Source organism: Candoia aspera, chromosome 2 (genome assembly GCF_035149785.1).
Source record: "Candoia aspera isolate rCanAsp1 chromosome 2, rCanAsp1.hap2, whole genome shotgun sequence".
Lineage (NCBI taxonomy): Eukaryota > Metazoa > Chordata > Lepidosauria > Squamata > Boidae > Candoia > Candoia aspera.
The window spans coordinates 36,034,786-36,051,706 of NC_086154.1; the positions used below are offsets into that span (position 1 = coordinate 36,034,786).

The 16,921-nt window shown below is 38.2% G+C and overlaps 1 protein-coding gene across 2 annotated transcripts in view; it reads right to left on the bottom strand.

Moving 5' to 3' along the window:
• Window positions 1-16,921, bottom strand: part of SUMF1 (sulfatase modifying factor 1) — a 72,735-nt gene that overhangs the window by 32,387 nt on the left and 23,427 nt on the right. The window contains exons 2-3 of one of the 2 annotated variants that reach the window (XM_063291607.1): window positions 15,699-15,872; window positions 10,595-10,669 (exon numbers count right to left, since the gene is read on the bottom strand). In XM_063291607.1, the coding sequence (XP_063147677.1) occupies window positions 10,595-10,669; window positions 15,699-15,872 (249 nt within the window). The remainder of the gene's footprint in view (window positions 1-10,594; window positions 10,670-15,698; window positions 15,873-16,921) is intronic. The other variant, XM_063291608.1, reaches the window with a different exon arrangement.

Below are 16,921 nucleotides of genomic sequence, written 5' to 3' on the forward strand. Positions count from 1 at the left end.
TGATGATACTAAGCATGTTTCTCTTACACTAAGAACTGTCTATCTCTCACCTGCCCCATTCATCTTCTCAAGACTTCTCTGAATTCCTTGGCTATTTGAAGTCAGGCAAGAAGCAACAAAGAAGAGGGCCTTTTTACTAAAGTACCTGCTCTGTGGAAGACACCCTGGTTGTGTTTCCCAAGCCACAAGGTAATTGTAGGTATTTTCCAACATTTGATTCTTTCAATAGGCCTACAAATATATTTCATTTTCCATTACTAATCTGTTGATATGTTTTTTTCTCAATAAAATCTGAAGTGAGCAGGCAGGCATACACACATACACATAGTTCCTTCCTTCTCTTTTTACCCAGTATTCTACTTAATCATGGATAGCCAATTCTATTTAGTTTATTTGGTAAATGAAAGATCCTGTTTTGATTTATAGCCAAATGGTATGTAGAAAATGCACGAGTTTTACTTGGAAGTAAGCCTCACTGAACTTCACTGGAACTTACTTTCAAGAAAATTTATATAGGATTATGTGGTGAAATGGAAGCATAATCCAGGGAAACAAGGAGTAAACCATTCCCTAATTCTTTTCATTCTGACTTCTCATTCTCTGACCTATTAACTCATATTGAAAATAAAATGAATTTAATGAGATTAAATATTTTAACACTAAATGTGCCCTGTACAAAGGAAAACTATTAAAACACTTTATGTTGTCATCTTTGGAAGTGTAAAAACTAAGTCCATCTTCTATGTTGTCTGATTATTAGAAAATTCCAGGCTCTTTCCCAAGTTTTTCAATTTAATGCTCAGTTAACTGAATTGAAACTAATCCTATTACATGCCTTTGCTGATGTTATTGCATTCAGTATTATATGAAAAAAATAAAAACAACAGACTTGTAAAATTTTAAAGACTAACAAATATATTATTGCATAAACTTTCATGGAGGATTCAACAATATGTATGAACTATAGATCATAGAAAAGAGTATTCTATGTATGTATGTATGTATGTATGTATGTATGTTTTCTATAAAACAGTAGTTAGTTATGGTACAAACATTTTTCCAGGGTGTACATCTTTCCTTGGCTGGGGAGCAAAACTTCCTCCCTAAGCCAGCTAGATGGTCGACACCACAGGAAGATCAGAGATTTCAAGAAGAACTTTAAAGCAGGTTGCCGTGATCTTCTTTCTTCTGATTCAATAGTGGAAAATTTCCAAGATTAGGAGATAGTAAACTGCTTGGGAAGGTGGGAGAACTTCACTGTGCTTCTACTCATCTCCACGTAGGGAAGTTAAACAGGGTGACCATCTTTAAACCAGAGTAGCGTACTGATTAAGAAATTGGACTGGGATGGGCAAATTAAAATTCAAGTCCACAGTAACTACATTGGTGATTTTGGACCAGCCACTCACCCATAGCCCACCCTATCTCTTAGAGCTGCAGTAATGGAAAAAAAAACCCCCCCCATTTAAAAAAATATATATATTTGCTTGATTACAGTACTAATAACTCAACCCAGTACTGAAAGACTTTGGGCAGCAGATAACAATAAACAAAATAAAAACATAATAATAAGTAATTAGATCAAAATCATTACCAAAACCAGTGTCAATCACAAGAAGATACTCAAGAGCCAGTTTGGTCTAGTGGTTAAAGCACCAGGCTAGAAACCAGGAGACTGTGAGTTCTAGTCCTCCCTTAGGCATGAAAGCCGGCTGGGTGACTTTGGGCCAGTCACTTTCTTTCAGCCCAACTCACCTCACAGGGCTGTTGTTGTGGGGAAAATAGGAGGAGGAAGGAGTAATAGGTATGTTCTCTGTCTTGAGTTATTTATAAAAATAATAAAGGCAGGATAAAAATAAATGAAAATGAAAATAAAAAACCCTCACTGCCTTGAGATGCCAGAGAACGGCAGGATTTAAATGCAGGAAACAATTTTATAAAATGTAGGTAAAGCTACCAACAGTTTATATAACAGATTTTAATATTTAGCCAAGCCAGAGAAGACCCTGGTAATTATACTGTTGATATTCCTGAAGGCAAATTAATCTTGGGTGAATCCTTGGTTTTGGACTTCTCAGAGACCTCTGCTGGACCCCTTTGGGAACAGAATGTTGGAATAGATGGGTTTTGGGTCTGAGATACATAGCCATAAGCATACAGCCATTGGTCTCTGGCAATTATTATTCACTTGATGTGCTTGTTCTTTCTTCTAAAGCAGAAACACTAAGGAAGCCCTCAGTTGATTCTGAAGTTGCAGAATATCAGACCTGCACTGAAAGAAAGGGGAAAAAAATCACAGCCTGGTATGTTTCCAGACAAGCTTTGCTCTTAGATAGCCAAGATGGTGGAGAAAGCCCCTTTTCTTATTTATTGGTCAAAATGCAGCCCACTACCAGGAACAAGGACACATTTTTTTGGCAATTCACTACCTAAATGAGCTGCTGCAATGTATATTTTCAGGCGCTACCATTAAAAAATGGCATTAAAGATATTTTCAGGCTACTGGTAAAGAAGGCAGTCCCTTGGCAGAAATAGGACAGAGAAAAGATAAACCTTCTCTGTCACTTGGTAGGCAGCATTTCATTTTTCAATAGCCTGAACAGATTCAATATATATAATGTTAATTATCACCTGTGAGTCTGAAAGTGCCCTGATATTTAAGGTGCAACTGGTCTGCTATTTTAAGTCCAATTCTTTTTTGCCATTTATCCAAAGGAAATGAGACAACCCTCCAGTCCTGCTAATTTCACCGTGGGTCCCTTGCTTATAGTGACAAATGTATCTTTGTCATTCCAACTCTGAAAGATGCAGTCATACAGACAGGCTGAAAGGAAAGTGGGTGTTTACGAGGTGAATTATCTTCGGTGTTCACTTTTCTGCAGTTTTCCCCAGCTAGGCTTTCCAAAGCACATCCAAAATTACACCGAAATGACCTACTTCTGTTCAGCATTTTGCCACCATGGCAACTGCGCTGGATTTCCACTGAAAATCATCTGCTGCCTGTACAAGCATCCCACACACAAACAGTGACAAAGGGGACAAAGCATCCAAGGTTCGAGACAAAGAAGAAAAAGTCACTGGGAAGGTGTCAAGCTCAGCTTCTATACAGCCTGGCAGTAGAGGCATCTCCAGGTGATGTTTCACAGTAGTCTACAACAGGAATCAGAGTGTGTATGTGTGTGCGCATGTGGTGAAACAGATGCAGTGCCTCAAATGGTGCATCATAATTCAGTGAGAAAGGGGGAGTGTATAAGTCAGTTAGAAAAAAAGTCCTGCATATAAAACAATGACCATATCTACAGAAATAGATCCAAAACACACTGATCAGGGACAGTGCTGGCACGTTTCCCATACACTATGAGTGCCAGTTCATGCTTCTGAATCACACTCCCAATGCATGGGGGCAAATATTACAAAGAATCAGAGAGTGACTACAGGCCCAGCTAAGAAAGCACCACCAGTGAAATCTGGAGAACAGACACAAAGGCACTCCTGGGATTGATGATTCAAATCCAGACATGAGATTCCCTGCATTTTTGACAACCATCCATCATAAAAAAATGGGCTGTAGAATATAAATGCAGGGGCACACGAACCTGTGCGCATATACTGTCCTTGTGAATTGAAATATCAACTATGAGAAACGCAGCTAAAGCCGCATAGGAAGATCCAGGAGAAGTGTTTGTGGAAGAGGACAAGGAGAGCATCAACAATCTTAATAAAGCAATGCAATCTATCTCCCAATTGGCTAGATGGGAGAGTATTTCTTAACCAATTCCTGGGATAGGAAGTATCAGAGAGACAGAAAGCTGAATGAACATACTGTATGGCTAAATCTACAGGTGATGATGTATGAAAACAGAGCAGTACAGCTTGCTTGCCATGACTACAGCTATAGGTGGGCCCTATAGACCAGAGTCCTGTTTCCCATGGTAGGAATCTAAAATTGATCCCAACATGGAAGGTCATGCGTAAGGGCAGTGCACTGAAATGAAAAGGCTGTGCTGGGTTCCGTGACAAAGTAGCACAGAAAGTGCTGTGCAAGAGAAGTAAAAACTTAGAACTGAAGAAGCAGGGGTATAAAGGGTGTGGAAACCAAACTATTTTTGTGCTGGGAGGGATTTTCAAAAATCAAGTAAGCTTAAGAGCCAGTGCTTCACAGTGTAGAATAATGGTGTCATAACCCATTACTCCTGAACAAAAGAGTTGTCTCACACTAGCTTTGCTTTGATCTTAAACTCTCATTATTCTTAGATTCTACAATTCTGCCATGGATTAATACAGTGCCAAACAAAATTAATTTTGCATGCTTTTTGGCCTTAGCCATGGGTGCTTGGTCTGAGCTCCCCCACTAAGATCCTGATGTGTAAATCAATCTTTCAGGTTTTACCCTTAATAAACCCTTAGATGGTGTCAAAAGATGGTCTATAATGCCTTGATGCTGAAGAAATCAGTCCCCTGGCTTGTTGGCTTTTATATATAGCTTGAAGGGGGCAGATCAAGGACAACATATAGCTAAAGGCTTCTAACTTTAAATACCATTTTTGATTTAACATTTTAAAGCTTTCCTAAAAACAAAGAGAGAAAAGAAAACAATTTTTTTTTATATTTTACAGCCTACGTACTTGCAGGAGGAAACACATTTGGCTAAGCTATTTAGTAAGTTTTAAAATGCTAAACTACAAGAAAAGCAAGTCCCTGCACTGCTAGGCTGCTGGCCAAAATAATCAGAAAAGTATCATTTTTCCATGCCTACCCCAATGATGTTCTGCAGGCCAAGACGTCCTAATAATACATATTGAAAAACAAGGCAAAAGAAAGTCCTCTAAAAATTACTCTAACCAAATAGGGAAAATCTCTGAAAGGAAGCAGCAGAGCTCAACAATTTGGGCTGTGTGCCAGTCCCAACTTGCCTCTGATGCAAACAACAGGGACAGTGCTTCCCAATTCAGCCAAGGATCATCATACCCTGAGTAGCTGCTCTAAGAATTGACATCTGACTCACAGTAGCAAAGCAGAACAGAGACACAAAAAGTTTGAAAAAAAAATTAAAAGATGGCTTTTTCCTGCATAACATCCTACAGAAAAGGTTGTCACTCTCAGTCTCCAAATGTTCACTGCAAGGTTTTTATGCACATTTGTTATTTCACTTCAATAAAGTGTCTTTATACTTTCAGGCATGTCAATAAGCCTTTTAGCTATTCTACTGAGATCTTTTCCTTTTGTAAGACAAGCATCGTAATTCCTTTAAGGGACCGAATGGTAACCGAATGCAAGGCAAATCTTAACAAAGGCACACATTTCTCCCCCACCCTAGCGGATGGTTTCATTGGATTAAATCACATCCCATTCCGAGCCACTGTAATACAGCACATCTAACCATCATTATAACTTCCTATGTATGGTTCTTATTCCATACATGCCCATACATACCCATCACACCATTCCCGTTCAGGTTAAACAACAATTCCCAAGTCACAGAAAAGGAGTAAGAAATAGCAATCTAAAAAAATTAAGGGCATTAGGTAAGACAAGGTAAGGTAAGTAAAACTAGTTCATACCAGCATACATCTCCATACATTTTGATGCCACTCTGTCCATATACTGCTTCTTCAAAGAGTGACTTTTCTTCTAGATTTTCATCTTTCCCTCTTTCAGGTTCTCATCAATTTTCTTGATCTTCCCCTTCCTCTTTACCCAGTTCCATGATATACCCCGAGTTTTATAATTCTCCCAGTGTTTATGATTTCTTTTATCTTTTTTTTGTCTTGGCTATTAACATTCACATGATTTGTTCAGTTTCATTCTTTAAGAGTAACAACATCATTCCAACACAAATGTCTAAAATTCTTCCATCCATATTCCTTCCAGCATTCCCTCACTTCAGTTTCATTGCAAATGATTTTATTACTTTTATTTTTTTAATTCCATTCACTCAGCTGGAGGCACCTTGTTTGGTTCTCTTCACTTATTACCAAAACATTTTATTACTATTAAAATAAGCCTGCATTTTCTCTGCCTCTTTTAATCTTAACAATTCTTTGTCACTTCCACAACATTCTTTGTAACTATCTTTTTCTCTGCATATGCATATTTTACTCATCCTTATTTTTGCTGCAAGTTATATACATCATTCAACCTCATAGGGCCCTCCTTTTATTATGAGCCTACTATATGGGAGAAAGGGTAGTATATTCATCCCCATCATCTATCAAATAATTAAGTACAAATGGCTAAAATTTGTACTCAACTTTGAAATGAAACTGCTGGGAGAGGTCATCTGATGGTTAGGAATATGGTGTCATCAATTTCCACCCCATATTATAGGGGAAATGTTGTCAATATCACGACTCGGTGCCTGGAGGCTCTAAGGGTCTGAATGGGAGAGGATAGACCAAAGATCAACCTAAGTAAGGTGGAGTTGCTGTTTGTACATGAGGGTTCTCTTCCAGAACCAGTTTTATCTCTGGATGGGCAAGCACTACTCACGAAGGAGTAGGTCTGCAACCTGGGTTTTCTTCCAGACTCACAGCAAATGGAGGCTGTGGCTAGACAGCCCTTTGACCAGCTTCAGCTGCTGCCCCAAATTGCTAATTTGCCTGGTGGAGAAGAACCTAGTTACAGTAATTCAGGTCCCTGTTACCACCCAGTTGGATTACTGCAATGCACTTACATGGGGCTGCCCTTAGAGACTACTCAGGAACTGCAACTAGTTCTGAAGGCAGTGGCTCACATAAACACTGACTTTCAGTTCTGGGAGCATATAAATCAGTTCTGTGGGTCCTGCATTGGTTACTGATTCATTTCTGGATACATTTTAAGGACCTGGCATTGACCTACAGTATATATAAGGAGCCATAGGGATTACTTTGGAGAAACTCTTCAGAGCCTGTTCAACAGCATGTGCAAAAATATGCTTTGAGCCCAGGAAACAGGGAAAATAACTCAGACTGACTCCTCCCTGTACAATAAAAAGTTAGCTTGAAAATGACCGTGGTATAGGCACAAAGATAGGGAGGAAGGGTTTCATTGGTGGTGCTGGAACGAGGATTTCAGAAAACACTAATGTAACATCACAGAATTGCTGGGCAGAGAGCCAAGGTTGCTAGGACAATTTTACTTAGGAACGCTGGCTGTGAGCCAACCGCAGAAATCTGCCCACCACCAAACAGCCTGCATAAAAGCCAGAACTCTGAAGAGGTCAAGGTTCCATCTGGAGAGACAGCAAGGTTTCATCTTCCATCTGTCCTTCTTGCGTCCATCATACTCCCTCCTGCATCCGAGTGCTTTATTCTGTCTCCAGATCTGATTGTTCTCATTTCCCTTTACCGTTGCCTGATCAGCCTGGTGTAGGGGGTTTGTCTGTCTGCTTGTGTGTGTCGGGTGAATATTATGTGAATGTATGGAGCTCTATTTAGTTTTGTTAACTAATACATTTCGTTTCTGCTTAAAGAATGCTTGTGTTTCCGCATCCGAAAAGAATCTGTTCCCATTGAGTGTTTGAATGCTTGTCCCCTTATCAGTTCCCATTGCAGACAGGACTGTGTGTCACTCCTGTTCCAGCTTCCCCCAACCACAGGGGTAATCCCATGACTCTGTGGATTTAGATAGCAAGGGGAAGGAGTGTGGCACGCGTGTCCCTACAGGTAGTGAGAGAAGTGTGATTGTTACTAAGCAGGACAACATGTGTCAATGTCTAAATGCATGACACCCAAGAGGGAGGGAAGCGAAAACACAGTCAGGTTTGTAAGATTCTGTTACAACGGTCCTTCTTAATGAAGTAGACCTCTAGTCTTCCTCTGGAGTCTGTTTCCTGATCTGGTCAGCCTCAAAGGGCTAACATCAGTCTTGCTGGAGGGTCCAAATGGGGAGATGGGAGGCTGCAAGCAGTCTATACATTACTCATCCCTATATTACTAATTTATACAAGTAATTAATTAATTAAGTGATTAACTTATGCAAGTTTATTTGCACAAATGCTCTCCGACACGTAGACTGGATTTTCTGTAGCACTGTTGACCACTTATAGGTTTAGTTCTAGAGTACCTCTAGAAAGAAATTTAACACTGCTTTTCAGGTTTTGAGCACTGAGATTCCCAGAATGCTTGAAATAAATTGGAACATGAAGGACTCAATACAGTATGTGAAAGGAATTAGTTGGTACTAAAGTAGATCACCATTTCCACCAACCACATGGCTGACTTTAAAATAAACCAATTTGTACTGTCTTACATAGACAAGTTGTATAACTTCACATAATATCAACAGTAGAAACAAGAACAGTTTTTCAGAAGATGCAGACAGAATTGTTTTGCCACATGTACCATGTCATAGCCAAACACCCTATCAGTTTTGACACTGTGGCTCAAGAGAGTTTTCAAGTTTCTTCCCTTCTATTTTTATTTAAAAATTGTATTCCTTCAAGAAAGAGTACAGGCTGCAGGATTGCTCTGAAAAGCCCCACAACAAGTTTTAGTGTGTGTTACTTTTACTCCTATGCATACTTTATTTGGGCACACAAAAGGAACATGTTAAGATGAAGCACTCCAGGGAAATTTAAACTAATTATCTGCCAAAATACTCGATCACCTGGAGCCTTCTCCAAACAGTCTGCCACAATGCAGGTGAAAACCCACAAGTGGCTTCCAACATACGTTTTCAGTAAAGTTAATATGTTACTGCCCTACTGAACATACTTCACAGCTAAAAAGAAAATGTCAAGTCCCCTTCAAGTTAAGATTGACTTCTGAAGATCTGATTGATTTTCAGGGGCCAGCTCCTGATTTTCTGAAATAGCTCAAGAGGTTGTCCAGTGATGCTGTCATTACCAGAAGATGCATAGCATATTTGTCCCTCTGCAGTCCGAAGGGGCGAATGGGAGCAGGAGGCCTCCCTGATGCAAATTACTCCAGTTTTTAAAGACACTCAAACCTATAAAAACCTGGCTTTTGAATCTGACTGCTTTCAGATTCATTACACACACACACACACACACACACACACACACACGCTGTGTGTGTGTGTATGTATAAAACCTATATTCACACACATACACGCTTGTATCCATCATCTCTGAAAGGATCGTTTTTATTTTTTAGAATTTCAGTCTGTTCCTGCATGCCATACTCGTAGGTTTCATTCTTCAAGGATGCCTGTGGGATTTTTACTTCCCATAAATCCTAATACATACACTTAGAAAAAATATGACATCAGAATAAAAACAACAGTGCAATCATTCCTACCTTTTAAAAATGAATATTCATGTAAGTCGGTAAGCCTGCATAAGTATTTAATATGAAAACAACTGTTTTAGCCACATAGATGCAAGAATATAATATAAGATCTTTTTCCTAAGTAAAAAGAAAGTTACTATAACTACTAGGCAAATTCCTTCACAACAACAGGTTAGTTAACTCCTACAATGATGTTATCGAGTGGGTTCTCTTAAGACCACAGATAAATGATTAGCATTAATGTTCAAGCATTCTTCAAGACTGGCTATGTAAAATGTTTGATTTAGCACTTAGGTGATTGCAATTCACAATTAAACCTTCTAAAACTTCAGAAAAATGTCCTAGAATAGAGGACATATCATTACGGAAAAAAGGATTTGCATGCACATACACATTTGGTCTTTCTCTTTTCTTCTTTGTCCTTTTGTTGTAATTTTTATTTATATTACATTTTGCTGTTTTCTCTAGGAACTCAAGATGGTTCGCATATATATTTTGTTACACTTTTAATTTTGGAGTTAAGTGTTAAAGAAATGGTTGAAAGCAAGCGCAGTCACTGTGAAACAGGAAAATGATTTACTGATTTGGGATGTGTCCATTGTTTTACATTCTTACAAAATGCTTGCAGGAGGAGGAGGGCCATTTCTCGATACTGCACAAGAGTTTTACACAACCAAAAAAAGTAAAATCCAGATGTGCGCTTCTGTTTGCATATATTATACACTTTTGAACAAGATATATATTAGCACAAAGTTTCACACAGTCTTGCAACGTCTTTTCAAATGTGGGTCCCCTGAAGACTTTTTGTGAGTCAGCTCCCAAGCCGTTCCTCAGCTGATTATTACTATAGTTTGGTAAGCAATTGTTCCAATTAAACATAGCAGTTTTAAGGCTGGGTAAGGAGAGAAAGGGAGGAATGTACAGAACAGACTGTTGTCACAGAAGACCTTGTTCTAACTGCACATCTCTGGATGTAACCCAGCACTAGTACTGTGGGCACACATACCCATGACCTCTGAACATTCAGTCTGCGAAGACTGTCAAACAAAGATGACAACACTTACTGTTTACAAAAAAGAGTACAGCCTTTTAGTGATTGCAGATCACATGGACCATCACAACATCCCAAAACAGGACAAAAAGTCACCCTGTTTACTTTTGAGGTCTTATGTTTGTATCTTCTCTTGGAACACACAATTTCACAATACTAACACTGTCCTTAAAATGAATCAAAAGCCTATTATTGCAGGTCTCACGTAGTGTGGTAATGGGTTTTTTAAACCAAATATATTATTGGGGCTACAATCGTTGGTTCACAACTTGGAATTAATAGGTACAAAACTTATTAACATATGACTCACAGCTTGATGAATTCCATTCTTCACTTCTTTACTCAGCATGCCTTCAAATACAAAGGAATCACCAAATCTTTCTGCCTGAGGAAGGAAGGAAGGAAGGAAAAATCAAATCAGGTAATTAAATTGCAATTACCTTCCTAATATCAATTTATGATTACTGTAAAAGGAATCAATACACAGTATTTCCCAACTGATTACCCTTCAAATAGTACACTTTCTATCATTCTCAACCAGGATAGCCATTGGCTGTAATGGTACAGCAGAGTCACTTGGAATAAAAATATTACTTTATTCAAGAACATGGCTCTTCAATGAGTGAAATACAGACTCCTAAAACAGATTCTGACAGCAGTGGCTGTTAGAACATCTATAAACATTTCCACTGCCGTATCTACTAACTGGATCAAATTCTAATGCATGGAAGAAAGAAAACTTAAGAAATATATGCACTTTTCTTATCTCTGAACATATTTATTATTTAACAATTCAAGCTGGCATAACTTGGGAGGTGAGGCTGAATGAAAAGCAGCATGATTCAATCAGCTTTTCACTAAAGTGAGATCTGAAAACCTAGAGATCTACTATATATATATATATATATATATATATAAATATAAATATAAATATAAATATAAATATAAATATAAATATAAATATAAATATAAATATAAATAAATATAAATATAAATATAAACATATATATAAACATATATATTTCAATCATGTCAACTTTGTATTTGCTTCTTGTTTTTTATCACTTGGGTTTGCTGTTTGGTTTTCTTTTAACTAATAATTGTATTTCAAATGGAGTAGCACCAAGATAATGTGCTTTATAACTGTATTATAAACACACATGATAAAACAATCAGAATTAATTGCGTTATTAGTAATGTGCATTTTTGGAAGACAGAGCAAAGATCAGGGGGAGCTGATGCTAGGAGAATCTGAGCTCTATTTCTGACATACTCTAAGACAACAGATCTGAAATAACTAAATTGGGAAGCTGCTCTGTCCTTAAACTTGTATTGCAAGAGATGTTCGATAATATAAGTCCAGATGAGCCAATGGCACGATAACCTTATGGGTTTGAAATTACAGCAGGGACAGGCAATTTGTGGCTTTCAAAATTCTGAACTACAATTCCTATTTTCTACCTCATTTCTTCCAATCAACTCTGTAATTCTGTTTATTACTAGGCTATCAACAGTAATAGTGTCCATCCCATGCCTTGGTCCCACAGAACCAGGCTACTGAGATTGTATCAGTTTTAGGGAGGAAGGTGATGTTATTTTAACAGAACCTTAAAAAGAACTTTTTGGTTCTGTTTGGAATTTTACTCAAAACTCCCACAGAGCTGGAACGGTGAACATGACAATAAACTTCAGTGGGGGTTGAAGTAAAAGTTTGTAGTAATAGCAGGATAATTTAAAGTGTAGATCACCTACCACATACTGAAATGACAAAGCAATCAAATGTGTGCAAAAACAGCTCAATAACTTGATGTGTGTGTGTGTGTGTTTGATGGTGGAAGCAAAAGATAGAGAGGGGAGGTTTACCTGTTCCTTACTTAAACTCCCTTTTCTCATCAGTTTCATTTTAGAAGCAAACTACTAGTTCACAATTACTTTTAGAAGTATGTCCTTAGTGGTGACATAAATGGTGATTTTTCAAATCTAAATATTCAAAATGTGTACTGTGTTTCCAAGTTGTCACATGTGTTCTGAACTAATAAAAACGTTAGATAATTTCAGAAGTGGGTTTTTCCCCCCCAGTAAAAGTAAAAATGTCTGACCTGAGATTCAGCAATTGTCTCTTAAACCTGTTCGATCCATACACTGCAATAGCAGAGGATGCAGGGAATAGATAATAAGCATATACATTTGAAATAAACATACCCATAAATTGTGACTATGTCTTTCACATTGCTAGAAAACAGTAGTATTTTCAGATTGCTGTAAAACAAGTTTATCCACTTCTCTAAAACTGACTACTTTTTGTTTGGCAATACTATTCTGAAGTGTCTATCTTTGTTGCATTACCTTATTGTAACATATAACAGAAAGATATTCAATGTACCTACATTAGGAATTCTGAATTCTCACCACTTATACTATTGTCAGAGATAATTGCAACATAATTCTTGCAAGTTTACTGAGACGTAAGCATCACCAAGTTGTGTTCTGTCCTGAAACGTGCATAGTAGTGAATTCCTCGGCTCAGTTATTTGCTCTTAGACCACTCTGGTTCCATTAAGTGCAATTAGCACACACTTTGTTCAGTCAAGCATTGTACTAAAATCACAATGCATTTGCTCAACAAGCCACAATGGCCACATTCCCTCACTGCATTAACCCATAAGCCATGTATTATAAACATGCTAAGCCTAAACCAAACAGAGCTTATGATGGGTTAATGGGATGCATGAACCAAGACATGCATTGCTGAGCTGAAACTTAAGAAATTCACCCAGCAGTCTTTCTGTTATAAAACCTAGCAGCGCATGTAAGGGTAAGTAAATTCCTTTAGCCACAAATACAGTAAGCACTGGTTCCTACTGATCACCAAACCCAAATCCAAATCCACATCCACTCTTTTAAAAGTATTTAAGAAAGCTTCTTAAAAATTAAGTAAAGTTTAGAAGCCTCTTTTTACTTCAATACACTCTCCAAATAATTCAACACTGAGTTAAAAAAACACATTGGGACAACCTTTGTTATTAAATATTGTAGGCAAGAGAATCAATATTGTAACTATTTATGGCTGATGCATATTCGAAATGTTAACATTTCCCAGGCTTTTGCCTTCCAGGTGTATTCAATTTTAGGTCTCATCCCAGCACACTGGTTTGGGAGGTCAGGAACAGTATTTGGACACCATCTTTTAATAATCTTGTAAAACAGAGTTTGGCATTTGCTTCAGGACCCTGCCTCCTGAGAATTTTCATCCCGTGTTGGTTCCTCCTGGCTGCTGAAAACCTTGTGGACAGCATTTGGTAGCATCTTAAGGGACAGACCGGAAGAGTGATTTGTCATAGCCCATTTACAGATTAGCAAAGCTGAATGCTATACTGTAGTGGTATAAAAATGCTGCAATCACAAATTTGGATTTATCTAATTCATTCTAGAGCTTGGTCCTTAGTTAACTTTGATTTTAAGCACTCATATTATACGGCACACTGGCATTCACATATCTTTATTTTCGTATCCTTTCCTGAGCTCCTTATTAATGTACTCTATTTTTCCTCTTTATTCCTCTTTTAATAAACAATAAAGTTCTGAAATTCTGTACTGGTACCTGGAGACTCTGAGGATATGGATGGGGCAAAACAAGCGCAGGTTAAATCTCACCAAATCAGAGTTGCTAGCTGTTAATAAACATCAAGGCAACTTGGCATTGGTTGCCAGTAGGTTCCTAGACTTAATTCAAAATACTGGTTATTACCTTTAAAGTCCTGTATGGCTTTGCTCTGGGATCTATAATACACAACACATTGCCAGAACTGAACCTACCCATCTAGTTTGTTCATCAAGAGACAGCCTTTTGTAGCTCCCCTTCCTTATGAGATCTATAGAACAACTGATGGGCCTTCTCAGTGTCAGTCCCCATTTCATGGAATACCCTTCTTCCAGAAGTACAGATGGTCTTGACTCAGCTAATATTTTGTAAACAAGCTAAAGCAGGTTTGTTCCAGTGTGTGTCCAGCCCTTAGAACAGGTTAGTTTCATTTTAAGGGCACCTATGATAAATATTAATGGATTTTAATAATATTGCTTTATTTACATTAATTTAATGTAAGTTGAATGTAATTAATTAAAAAGCTTAGAAAAAAGGCATCCTTACCACTGCTTTTTTGATAGCTCTTTTAATCTTCTCATGGAAGACTGATAGATTGTATCACCAGCTTACACCTCCAATAATGCCTAGAGTCAGCATAGCTAATGACTGTACTGGTTGTAGACAACAGGAGCTGCACTCTAAGTCATCTAGAGGAGTACGCACGGGAGAAGGCAAATTATTAAGCACAAACCTTGCAGTGCTGATTGAAGGGGAGAAAAGCTGCCACCCTGACAGATGCTAGTAAAACATTTCCACATGTTACTTTTCTGACAAAATTATGTAGTAGGTGCTGTTGCTTACCTGGGCTGACCTATTGGCTCTGGATGAAGGAAGAGAATTGAGGGATAAATGGACCAAAACAGGTGTTTGATCCACACAGCACACTTTATGGGATCTTCTCTCTATCACCCTTAGACTGAGATTGTATCCTAAATCTGAACCATTGTATATAATATGAGCTGTTCCCCAAGCCATGATGATTCCTCCTACAGCTCTATAATGGTGGGCTGAGGATAGGACAGTGAAATGTTGGGGATAGAGGAGGATATCCTTTCTGATGTGTCCAACTTGTATCTACCACTGTCCTATAACAAGCAGTGGTGGTGCACGAACTTGTATTTCCTGCTTCACAAGCTTGTATGCCATTCAATAAGCTCCTAGAAAATGCTGCTACCAATAAGCAGCTAAGGCTCCCTTTATTGCCCCTTCTTTTGTTGGGTGGGGCAAAAGTATTTTTCTTTGGTGCAGATCTTGAATCTTCTCTCCAGAAAGACAGTGTTCACCCCTAGCAGGTCAACTTTCAGTTATGTGGATGTCTTTGTGTGAGCTCTTCCCTTTCCTTTGTGCAGAGTGCTCCAAAACAGTTCATCTTTAGGAGATACAGATTCCCAAACGAAGAGCTACCTGTTTGTGCTGGGGTCCTTTCTTATTCTACCACTAGCGATAGTGATTGTGATAAGAAGGACATATCCTGGGAAGTGCCTTTATCTTTATGAAAAGACCAGGTCCCTCTAATGTATTGACAACATGGGGGCAATACTGCGGCACCAACAGATTTTATTGATATGTTCAGGGATACTGAAGACATTTGCCATTTTTATACCATTTGGGGATTTTTTGTGGATGAATATTTTGTCTTTTTTCCCAGACCAACCAGACACATCAGATGAAAGCCCTTCCTCTGATGTAGCAAAAGTTTACCTCTAACTCCCAAGCTCCATTTGGACATAAGCAAAACTACTTTGCAAAAACATCTGTTTTTTTCACTTACCTCTGTAACATAGCCAGTAGCATTCACAAACTTCTCAAACTCTGCATTGCTGACTTCATAGAGATCCATGAAAAAATGACCAATGTGGACTCTCCTTCCAGGCCCTTCTCCATCTTGTTTTATAACTGGCTCATCAGTTCCCATTGTAAACACTCCAGCTGGAATAGAGGCCATCTGCAAATTGAAGGAGACGCTTTCAGACATGCTTAAATCTGCAAATGTCTCCTCTGTCTTTTCTTACAGGATGTAGAAATTACCACTGGTACCTTCATTACCTTCAAAGTTCATAATATCATAAGCCAACAACTTTATAAATTGATAGTATTGTGTGAAACATTCCTCATTTTACTGTTCCAACTCAGTGAACTGTCTGTAACAAAGCATAAACATGACAACCCATGTCCAGAAAACTTGCGTCACTGGCAGATAAAATAGAGGTACAAAAAGTAGGAGATGGAAAAGAAAGTCCAAATGACTGGCCAGGAATTTCAGCTGTGAGATCTGCAATTCAAAGTCTGCTTCAGAATGGAGACTGTAGACCATATGTAGTAGCTAGTGATAGATGCCATAAGTGTCAGATGTTCTTAAATCGTACATTCAGCTCAGAAAACACAACAGAATGCAATATTTTTTCTCAGTGTGTTTTTCTGAAGCTGAATCAGACAGAACTTATCAGATCATAGGCGACAGCTTCTGGTTATAGGAAGCAACAGAGCTGGAGACATCCACACCTAAGCACATGGGGAAAAGGGCAACTTTGGATCACCTCAGACGTTCGACAGTCACCCAAATAGTGACACCAACCCAACGCTACAGGTTGCTGCTAATTTGTACAATATTCACAAATTGGTCTTGGCCATATTCAGAAGCCTACATCCTTCCATGTATTTTTGGCATCTGTATTTTGTGTGTCAAAGGCATAAACAAGCTCTTTGGCTTAATGGAACAACAAGCAACAAGAGAGAAAAAATCAATGACATTGTTTAGATCCATCTCTAGAGAACCATTTCAACAAAATAGCTCAGTGGATGCGAATAATATGCTCTTGTCCCCGAATTATTAAGTCAAACTACTGAATACTTTTGTAAATCTTCAAGAAAGATAGTAATCAAAGCTAATTTGGGGGCTAAATACTAAGATTTTAAAAATGATGAGCCAAATTCAGTTGTGGTTTATTTATTTTAAAAATCCCATCTACTTGTAAAAAATAAGTCTGGGGTTCT